The following is a 10,145-nucleotide window of genomic DNA, read 5'->3' on the forward strand; positions in this document are numbered from 1 at the left end:
CCCCCAACTAAAGTGGCAGCAGTCGCCCATGCAGGACACTGCCCCCTCCCTCCCTCCTTCCTTTCCTTCCTTCAAACATATTTGTAATGTAAAATAGTCTTAACTTCAAAAATAACTTAAATTTAAGATAGACCGGCCTCAGGCACTGAGGTTGGCACATGCTGCATGTTATGTGCAGGGCCTGTCCAAAACCCACAAGCAGCTCTACAGGCCAGACAATAGGGCTCCATGGGCCATATATCTCGTTCTCAAAGTGATCTAACATTTTTGTTATTACCGTGTTATGAATATGCTTCGTTGCTCTTTCTCTGCATTCTTGGAAATTCTCTCTCCTTCCCCACTGAAGTACTGAGAATTCCCAGCTTGAGAGTAAGCTGAGGAAAACTGTTTGTTCCTGAAAAATGTCTTCTCTTTGATTAGATTCAAAGGTTTAAGGATCAAAAATGAACTTGAATTAATCTTGCCTGACTATATATATTACAGAACACTGTATTTGACCCACTTACCTGCATACTGAGCTCAAACACCTGCTTGACTAAAGCACATCTTCCAGAAAGGCACCTTTATATTCATAGTTTCATAGTAGTGAGGGTCAGGAGGGACTTGAACAGATCATCTAGCCCAGGCTTGTCCAACATGCAGCCCGCCAAGCCATTTTATCCAGCCCGGAGTGGAGCCACTGCCACCGAGTGCCGAGCCGCGGCAGGCAGGGCCGGCCTGCGGGCCCCAGCCAACAGCAAGGGGAGGGGAGCTGCTTACCCCCGTGGGGCCAGGCTTAGTGAGCTGGGTCCTGCTGCCACTGCCTCGAGGGCTGCACAATGCGGTGCTGCGCCTGACTGGACGAGCTGGGGACAGCCCGTGCAGCTTCTCTGGCTCCGCCCCTTGCCTATTCTTCATCAGCTTATTACCATTGTTCCTCGTCACCCCAGGTGGTGCTGGGGAGAAAAGGGCTCTACCTATTTGCTGTTGATCTCCCCTGATGAGTTTGTAGGCAGCCACCAGGTCTCCCCTCAGCCTCCTCTTGCTGAAGCTGAACAGGTTCAGGTCCCTCAGTCTCTCCTCATAGGCCTGTCCTGCTGCCCTCTCACCAAGCGGGTGGCCCTCCTCTGAACCCTCTCCAGGCTGGCCACATCCTATTGATTTGAAAGTATCAAAAAATATCCTTAATTTTCCTTTGGAGTCTGTTCCAGTAGCTAACCACTGTCACTGCTAAATATTTGCACCATATTTCTAATTTGAATCTATTTGGCTTCAGCGTCCACCTGTTACCATGACTGTGCCTGCCAGATTAGAGAGCTCTTTAGTGGTATTTTCTCACTCAGAACTTACTTGTAGTCAAGTCCCCTCTCAGTATTCTGTTTGATAAGTCAGGTTAGACTCTTTTAAGTCCCTTGTGATAGGATGTTTCCTCTAGCCCTTAGAGGAACTTTGATGATGCTCCTTTACACTGTTTATAGCTGCTTTGCTCACCAGTATTCTTCATTCTCTGCTCTTGTGGGAAATTTTGAATGGGAACTTTTTTTAAAATTTTAAAATGAAACTGCTTAACATTGATGTTTCCGGTACACAAATGTCTCTGTGCATTAGATGTTTAAAAATCTATTCTTAGCCATTCCGAAAAGGTTGTCATTTTTTCAGCAGAGTGTTACTACGTTCTCTTTCTCTGTAGGTTCGCATTCAAGAGACACAGGCCGAGCTGCCTCGGGGAAGCATTCCTCGCAGTGTTGAAGTGATCTTGCGTGCTGAAGCAGTAGAGTCTGCTCAGGCTGGTGATAAGTGCGACTTCACAGGATCACTAATTGTGGTGCCTGATGTGTCTCAGCTCTCCGTTCCAGGTGTGTTGCTCTCCGAGAATTGCACTTCTAGTTTGTCCTGCCTACCAACTCTCGAGACTCAACTACAACTCTTTTTCTAACAATAGGTGTGCGTGCAGAGACTGGTTCCCGTGTCAGTGGTAAAGAAGGTTATGAAACTGAAGGAGTCCGAGGACTTCGTGCCCTTGGAGTCAGAGAGCTGTCGTATAAGCTAGTCTTCCTAGCATGTTATGTTGCTCCCACAAATCCACGGGTGAGTCTTGGAGGAAAAATAGCCTTAAATGATCTTCCTTGTTTACTCACAGTGAATGTGAGGCATTAGTTTATATCTGCTTTCCGTTTTACTCTGGATGTGACCTGTAGCTACTGTTAATGATCCTTTTCTGTTTTTATGGTAGTAAGTTCATCCCCTTCCATGTCCTTTCTTATGGAATCATCATAAATGTGACAATCTCACTTTTAGATCTTTATAACAAGTTATTAAATGGCCCATGTCCTTCCATTTGTGTGTACATCTCTTCCCCCCCCCCCTTCTCCTGGGTTTCAGAAAGTCAGTTTAAACATGAAAGGAAAGAAAAGAGCTTTGCACTTTTACTTTAGTTCTTTTGTCTTTTTCTTTATGGACCTTGAGTGCTTTCACAGTACAAATAATTAACCTTTTTAAAAATTAGCTAGGGATGGATTTTTAGCAGGGTATGATCAATTCCAGCCTATAATTTCACTTGCAGCTTGACAGTTGGCCAAGACATGGTATTTGAATCTTTCTTAAATTTGCTGGAGGCTAAAGTGCTGTTTTCTTTCACATTTACTGATGTGCCTTTTATTGGCAATTAACTTCAACAGGGTATGGAAAGGACAGCCATTTAGCTTGGACTTTTTAATCCCTTTCACTGCTGAATTCTCTGTTGCTAAATTTACAGTTCTGCTTGTACAGCCTTAAGATGTACACTGTACAGCCTTAAGAGTTAAGGGGTTAAACAAGTTCTCCTTGCAGTGGACTTTTTTTTTTGTCTGCAGCAAGGAAAGCAGGAGGAATGCTACAGAATAGGGTAGTATTAGTAAAAATGTACCTTTTGTCATGGAAAGTAAGGCATAAAACTTCTTGTTCTGAGCCTCTTGTTCCTAGTAATGTGGACTAGTTTCCCTATTAAATACCTGTATTCTGTAGAGCTTTCAGTGGGTCACTTTGAACAGAACCCTTCTGTGGCTTTTGCAAAATCAAATTTATATGAGCTCAGGCTTTCAGTGTTCTCTTTCTGTAATTGCCATGTTTTGCATTTGTCGTTCATTCACTCACTCTCTAGTTTTTAATCTTTGTTTAGTTTGGGGGAAAAGAACTTCGAGATGAGGAACAGACTGCAGAGAGCATTAAAAACCAAATGTCTGTAAAGGAATGGGAAAAGGTGTTTGAAATGAGCCAAGATAAAAACCTTTACCACAATCTCTGTACCAGCCTCTTCCCTACTATACACGGTAAGAGTTCACCTGGCCTGGCAGGGTGAACTGATTGCATTATTAACCGTATTAGCTACTGTGACTATGTAACTATCTTACATCCACATATCCGGTGTTCATAGTGCTCTGCAAGATGGCGGTATTTTTCATCTGACTACTTCTAATGTTAAAACTTAAATGGATGAGAGAGTAATTTTGAGTGCGTGGAGACCTGTTTGTTAAATGTTCAGTAAACCCTACAACTTAGCAGCTGGTTGTAAACTTTGCCTGGTAAAAAGGCTCATAGAACATTTAACAACTAAGACTTAAAGTATCATAGTTCTGTATTGGTTAAAATATTTTTCATGCTGCAGTTGTTCTCTGCTATTAGCCAGTTTTGCCATTGTTGGCTCAGAACAATTGCTTTCTGTTTCATTGCAGATACTGACTTTTTGGAAAAAGCTAAAGATTTTATTCAGATATTCTCGGCCAACAAGGCGCGCTAGAATTCTGCTTCCTTGTTGGTCACTCTGTCTCTCATAGAGCAGCAAGCATGGACAAGAGCAGTAAATGCTTCAATATCATTTCTGAGAAGATGCTTACAAAAGCATCCTAAACTTCTATTGAGCAAAATGGCTTGTTTGTTTTACCTGCAAAAAGTGAAACAACCCAAAGCTGCTTTATGACCCTCTATTACAGGGGTGGTTAGTTATTTGGACCCAGGTGCCACGTAGGCAGTTTTGGATAGTTGCAAGCTGGTCAGCATCCCTCCTTCCCCTACAACAGCTCACCAAACTTGGAGCCCACCAGACCTTTGGCTCCTCCCTGCCACTGTCACCAGTGGCTAGCAGCAGCTGAGCACACAGCCCTGGCCCCAGCCTGGAGCAGAACAGCGAGGACTCAGGTGCACAGCCCTGTTCCTGGCCTCAGCCTGCCCCAGCCATAGCAAACCAGCTGCAGACCAGCCCGGGACCCATGTGCAAAGCACCGGCCTGCTCTGGACAGGCCTGCCCATGATGAGTGGTGGTGGCTGGGCAGAAGCTGTTTCTGGGCATGGCACGGAGGAAGAACAGTCATTACGCCCTTGCTGCTGCCAGGCCCTTCTTGCTGTGGCCACTCAGAGCCCGTGCCTGGGCTGCCCTGTGGCTCCTTTGCTGCGACCACTGCCCCACTGGGTGGCCCACAGGTAGTGCTGGTGGGGTGGACCGGCACCAGGCCTGTGCACACAGGTCTCCACGGGGCTAGGGCTGGGGGTGGCTACCAGAAAGAGCCACTCCAGCCCCGCTGCATGCTTGGGACTTGCACCACAGGCTGGATGGTGCCTGGGCCAAGCAAGACTGAGGGACCCGCTGCAGGCTGGTCAAAGTCCCTCCTCAGGCTGGATCCAGCCCGTGAGCTGTATTTTTGCACACGTCTGCTCTATTAACTTGTCTCTTTGTGGGGCCAGGTAACGATGAAGTGAAACGAGGAGTTCTGCTCATGCTTTTTGGAGGAGTCCCTAAGACGACCGCAGAAGGTACTTCATTGCGTGGAGACATCAATGTCTGCATTGTTGGTGATCCAAGTACGGCCAAAAGTCAGTTTCTCAAGTAAGCGTCTCTTTTCATCCTCAGCGCTTCAGTGTGTCCAAGAATAACTTACAGCTAAGAATGTCTTCTGGGAAAGAAAGTTGTAATATACCAAATGCATGTTGTTAAGCAGTATATTTTCCTGCGATGTCTATATTGACTTAGCATCTTACTTAATATCTCTGTATCTTTTCATTCCATCTGTAAAGTTGGAATAGTTACTGTAGCCACAGCACTTCATTTTTTTTATAGGTTTATTGTCTGTCTAGCACTTGAAGTTCTTGAACATTTGAGTATAGATTACAGCAGAAACTAGTGAGGTTCTGCTGTAAATTAGACATTACTTGATTTTATCGCTTCCATTTTCTTTTTCTTAAAGGAAGTAATCAGTCTTACATTGGCGTAAGAAGTCAAAGGCATCACAGTATAGAAGTTCTCATATCTGCATCTCTTGCATCACTTTAGAGAAGATATTTTGTGCAGGTTAATCACTTATTGGTACCTCTTACCAACAGGCACGTGGAAGAGTTTAGTCCCCGTGCTGTATACACCAGTGGGAAAGCCTCCAGTGCTGCTGGTCTGACAGCTGCTGTAGTGAAAGATGAGGAGTCTCATGAGTTTGTCATTGAAGCAGGAGCACTGATGTTGGCAGATAATGTAAGTCCAGGAACTAAATATTAAGACTGATGAAAATATAGCAAGCTGCAGTCTTCCTTTCTGTGATTTTTTTTTTTTTTAATTTACTTTAAACAGTTTTGCAAATATTTTGACTTCAATAGTACAGTTACTGCAAAACTAGTTAAAGCTAGGCAGTTACCTTATCTGTGTTTCCTTCTGTTTTATAGGGGGTTTGTTGCATTGATGAATTTGACAAAATGGATTTGCGGGATCAGGTTGCCATTCATGAAGCAATGGAGCAGCAGACTATATCTATAACTAAAGCAGGTGTTAAGGTAACTCAAGGAATTCTTTCAATCATTATACCGTGGGAGATCCTTGTACATGCGTAACTACTGTCCACTTAGTGCTGTATTGTGTCAGATCTGTGCTAAGCTCCATTGCTGACTTGGGAAGTCACTTTACCTTTTTGGGCCTTAGTTTCTCCCACTTATAGAACTGAAAAAACCTAACCATGGTGTATTGTGAACACATGGTGCTTGCAAAGTGCCAGCTGCAATATTTGAGATCCCAGCTTGGTAGCTGTTAAAATGTCAACTCCTTCAATATGAGCAGTATGTCAGTGCAGTGTGCCATTAATCAACTCTTAGCCCAGTTCTGGCTTAATTTCTGTTGCTTTTATGAGCTGTTTTTTCTTAGCTGACTCTAAATCAGTAGGAGTGTTACAAAGTCCTGGCTATGTTTAGTATAGGGACTGCAGTATTGGACAGATGGCTAAATTCTGCACTGACAGCTTGGAAAAAAAGCTTTCATTTGTTGGGCTTCTTTCGCAAATGCCCCTGACAAGTGGTGTTTTCTAACTTGTATCTTTCCCACATTGTCAGGCGACTCTGAATGCCAGGACCTCCATTTTGGCTGCAGCAAATCCAGTTGGTGGACGTTACGACAGATCGAAGTCTCTGAAACAGAACATAAACTTATCAGCTCCCATCATGTCCAGATTTGATCTTTTCTTCATTCTTGTGGATGAATGTAATGAGGTAATTACAAGGCCAGTACCTATCTGTAGATGCTTATATCTGATTTTCTTTCAGATATAAATATGTACAAATTCTACTGAATTGAATGAGAGGATATTGATTTTTGGATTTTTCCAGTAATAATTTGATCTGTAAAATGACAGCCTGTATCATTTTTTAAATGGCTGGTCAGAGAAGACAAAACTGCCATCAGCCCATGTGATATTTGCCTTAAGTACACACACATTGAGATGTAGAGTGGGAGTTGGTTCAACACTTTTCTTTCCACTCCTTCCCTAAGGCTGTCTCTGAAACTGAGATGGAATCAGGGGACAGTGTATCTAGGCTAAGATGAAGGAAAAAAATTCAACAATAAAGTTTTAGCTGAACTTGGAACTTTATCTGCATAAGTTTCAAAATTCATGATACAAGGCTAGATTTTTTTTTTCATTAATACAGCTTCTTTCCATTCCCTTTTTTCATTAAGTTTTTGATACTTGGTCCTGTGTATCGTGACATACAGTTGTGCTTCAGGAAAGGCTGTGCCATGAAGAGTGTAAATGTGGTAGGAGGAAGGGAAGAAGTAATGTCCTTTCATTGTGTGTTAGGGTTCTGATAACCTAATGGTTAAGAATCCTCTAACTGAGAGTGACTCCTTAGGTTACGGATTATGCCATTGCCAGACGCATAGTGGATCTGCATTCGCGAATTGAAGAATCTGTTGATCGTGTCTATTCATTAGATGACATCAGAAGGTATCTGCTTTTTGCAAGACAGTTTAAACCAAAGGTAACTTGAGTTTTCATATCTTGCCATACAATACAGACAGGCCTAAAAATGCCAAGTTAATCTGCATCATCATCTCTTGCACAGATGAAGAGAAGCTCCATAAACTGATCCTGCCATATAGCAGATTATTTCACCTGTGATCCAGAAGCATGGATTTTCTTATACAGTGTAGAGTCTCAGGCAGCACAGTTGGTACTGTGCAATAGTCAGGGAGTTTAAGAACTTCAGTCTCTGTACAAAAATCTTCTAAGAGGAATGGAAGAGTAGCTTCATGGTTAATTCATGTCTCTAGTACATCCTTGCTTCAAACACTGCCTGATTTATCAACATTCTTCCTTTCTGCTTGATAAAAGCAGTTGTTTGAGAATTTTTTTTCTTTTATTAAGAAAAAACAACCTTTCAGTTCTCTCTGCATGGTAAACTACTCCACATGGGGAAAAATGGCTTTGAACACAGAATTTTGGAACTTTGTTCCAATTAAGTTCCAATCTTAAAATTGGCTTTAGGTGGATACACTGAAGTTTTCAGTATACTTCTGTCAGTCTGTCCTGAAAGACGTTTATATGTTACGTCAAACAGATTTCTAAAGAGTCCGAGGACTTCATAGTTGAGCAGTATAAACGACTACGTCAGCGTGATGGCTCTGGTGTCACAAAATCATCCTGGAGAATCACTGTGAGACAACTGGAAAGCATGATTCGACTGTCTGAAGCTATGGCACGAATGCACTGCTGTGATGAGGTAACATAGTTTTTTGTTTTTAACATCAGGGATGTCAAACTCATCAGACCCCATAGGCCAACTGAGTGGCACTGGCCTAATCTTCTGGCAGCATCATGCCCGCAGACTGATCCAGTCTGCGTCCGAGACTGGCCCCTGCACACTGTCTACAACATACCAGACCAGCCCCACGCTCCTTCTGCACGGTACAGCACCAATTCAGCATGCACCATAGTGGGATGGTGTAGGTCTAGTCCAGGATCCATGGACAGTGGTGCCCTTTTTATCAATGCTGATGCAATATGGATCAATGTATTGGTGCACCTCTAGTATCCAGCCTGTGGGCTGTATATTTGACATCCCTGTTTTAGATCACTAAAACATATACACATAGAATCATAGAAAATTACTGTTGGAAGGGCCCTCAGGAAGTCATCTAATCCAACCCCTTGCTCATAGCAGGACTATCCCCAAATATATCATTCCATCCAAGGCTTTGTCTACCCAGGTTTTGAAAACCTTCATGGATAGAGATTCTGTAACCTTTCTGGGTAGCCTGTTTCAGTATTTTACTACTCTCCTAGCAAGAGTTTTTCCTAATATCTAACCTAAACTTCACTTGCTGCAACTTCAAACCGTTGTTCCTTCTTGACTGTTCTCAGTGGCGGTAGACTAGCTCTATTGTCTTGAGAAGCACCCTTCTCTTCATGTAGGTGAATGCTGCTCTATGATCCCCCCCTCAGTCTTCTCTTCCCCAGGCTAAGTAAGCCCAGTTTCCTCAGCCTCTGCTCAGAAGTCATGTGCCCCAGTCCTCTGACCATTTTCATTGCTGTGTGCTGGACTCTCCAATTTGTCCACATCCTTTCTGTAGTTGGGAGCCCAAAACATGCAGTTAAAGTTTGGGATTTGGGGTCTGGTAGTGATAATGTAAGTCACTAGGTAGTATAATTGAGGAGATGGACTTGATCATGTCTTGGTTAGGTGAAGTGTTACCTGCCTCATCTGGTGTTCATAATCCTAGCAATACAGTAGTACTTCAAGGGTTTGTCTTTACTATGGAAAAGTGTATTGTGGCTCTCTCAGATCAGTCAGTTCAAAAGGAGAACCCACAGTCACGTCCTAAATGTCAGCAGTGTTAACCGACTGCTTATCGAAGCATTCCAGGAAGAAAAGGATTGGTCAGGTTGGGAAGAGCCGCACAATCTGCACTATATGTCTATTGTCTAGGTCCAGTAGGGTAGCACAGCTCCCTGGGACAGCACAAAAGCGTAGGGAGACCAGCAGAGCATGCACATGCATTTGGAGGTACTGAAGAGGAGCTGAGCCCACTAAGCATGATTGTATTTGTGCCCTTGTTCAGCTCTACCAAAACTGGTGTCTTGTGTGGGATAGGCTTAATAAAGTAGCATTGACTTTGTTCATCTGTTCCTTACCTAAAAATCCAGCTGCTTCAGCACGTGAAAAAGACTTCAGCCTCTTTTTGACATGTTGGTTGCATCTACACATTAAATTAATTTGTTGCAATAAACTCTGGCATTGTTCATAGCACTCTGGCATGTCCAGCTGGGGTGGAGCAGCCTCAGCTAATAGGGGGCCCTGCGGGTCAGCCTGCCAGCCCAGGGCTGCTCCAGCCTGCCTCAGCATGTTGGAGAGGGACTGGCTGGGGCACAAGGGTGCTACAGTGCAGGGCTAGCCAGTGGGAGTGAGTTGCAGGAGAGTAAATAACTCTGCTGTAGGATAGTATCTTAAAAGCCTCCAAGGATGGGGATTCCACCACCTCTCTTGGTAACTGTTCCAGTGCTTCACCACCCACCTAGTGAGAGTTTTTCCTAATATCCAACCTAAGCCTTCCTAATAGTTCTGCACGTGTAAATGGTGATGCTTTACTGTGAAGCTAATTAGCCAGCTCTGGAATAAAGCATCTCATGTAGAGGCACCCATTATGTCCTATGTCTAAATGTGACACATGAGTTTACTGGTTATGTTAAAAAGATGATGTCTAGGGTTACATTTTGATTAAATTTAATTTTTTTTAAATCTTATAATCCACCATCAGGTAAGTGGACACATTTCTAATTAACTGATTTCCAGCTCCAATGGGGAGACACTTTTTCATTAAAAATTAGACTCTTGCATGTTGTTGCTTGTCACACATTTCACTGTTGTATTGGTTGATTGAAACC

General features: G+C 43.4%; 1 protein-coding gene across 1 annotated transcript in view; it reads left to right on the forward strand.

The window, feature by feature from the left end:
* The window catches only part of MCM6 (minichromosome maintenance complex component 6), a 34,057-nt gene that overhangs the window by 13,959 nt on the left and 9,953 nt on the right, over positions 1-10,145 (forward strand). The window contains exons 5-13 of the mRNA XM_019522478.1: positions 1,670-1,835; positions 1,922-2,067; positions 3,137-3,287; positions 4,696-4,837; positions 5,332-5,473; positions 5,662-5,769; positions 6,319-6,474; positions 7,114-7,242; positions 7,822-7,983. Of these exons, the coding sequence (XP_019378023.1) occupies positions 1,670-1,835; positions 1,922-2,067; positions 3,137-3,287; positions 4,696-4,837; positions 5,332-5,473; positions 5,662-5,769; positions 6,319-6,474; positions 7,114-7,242; positions 7,822-7,983 (1,302 nt within the window). The remainder of the gene's footprint in view (positions 1-1,669; positions 1,836-1,921; positions 2,068-3,136; positions 3,288-4,695; positions 4,838-5,331; positions 5,474-5,661; positions 5,770-6,318; positions 6,475-7,113; positions 7,243-7,821; positions 7,984-10,145) is intronic.

This window comes from Gavialis gangeticus, unplaced genomic scaffold (assembly GCF_001723915.1).
Source record: "Gavialis gangeticus isolate Ggan-Ray unplaced genomic scaffold, GavGan_comp1, whole genome shotgun sequence".
Taxonomy (NCBI): Eukaryota; Metazoa; Chordata; order Crocodylia; family Gavialidae; genus Gavialis; species Gavialis gangeticus.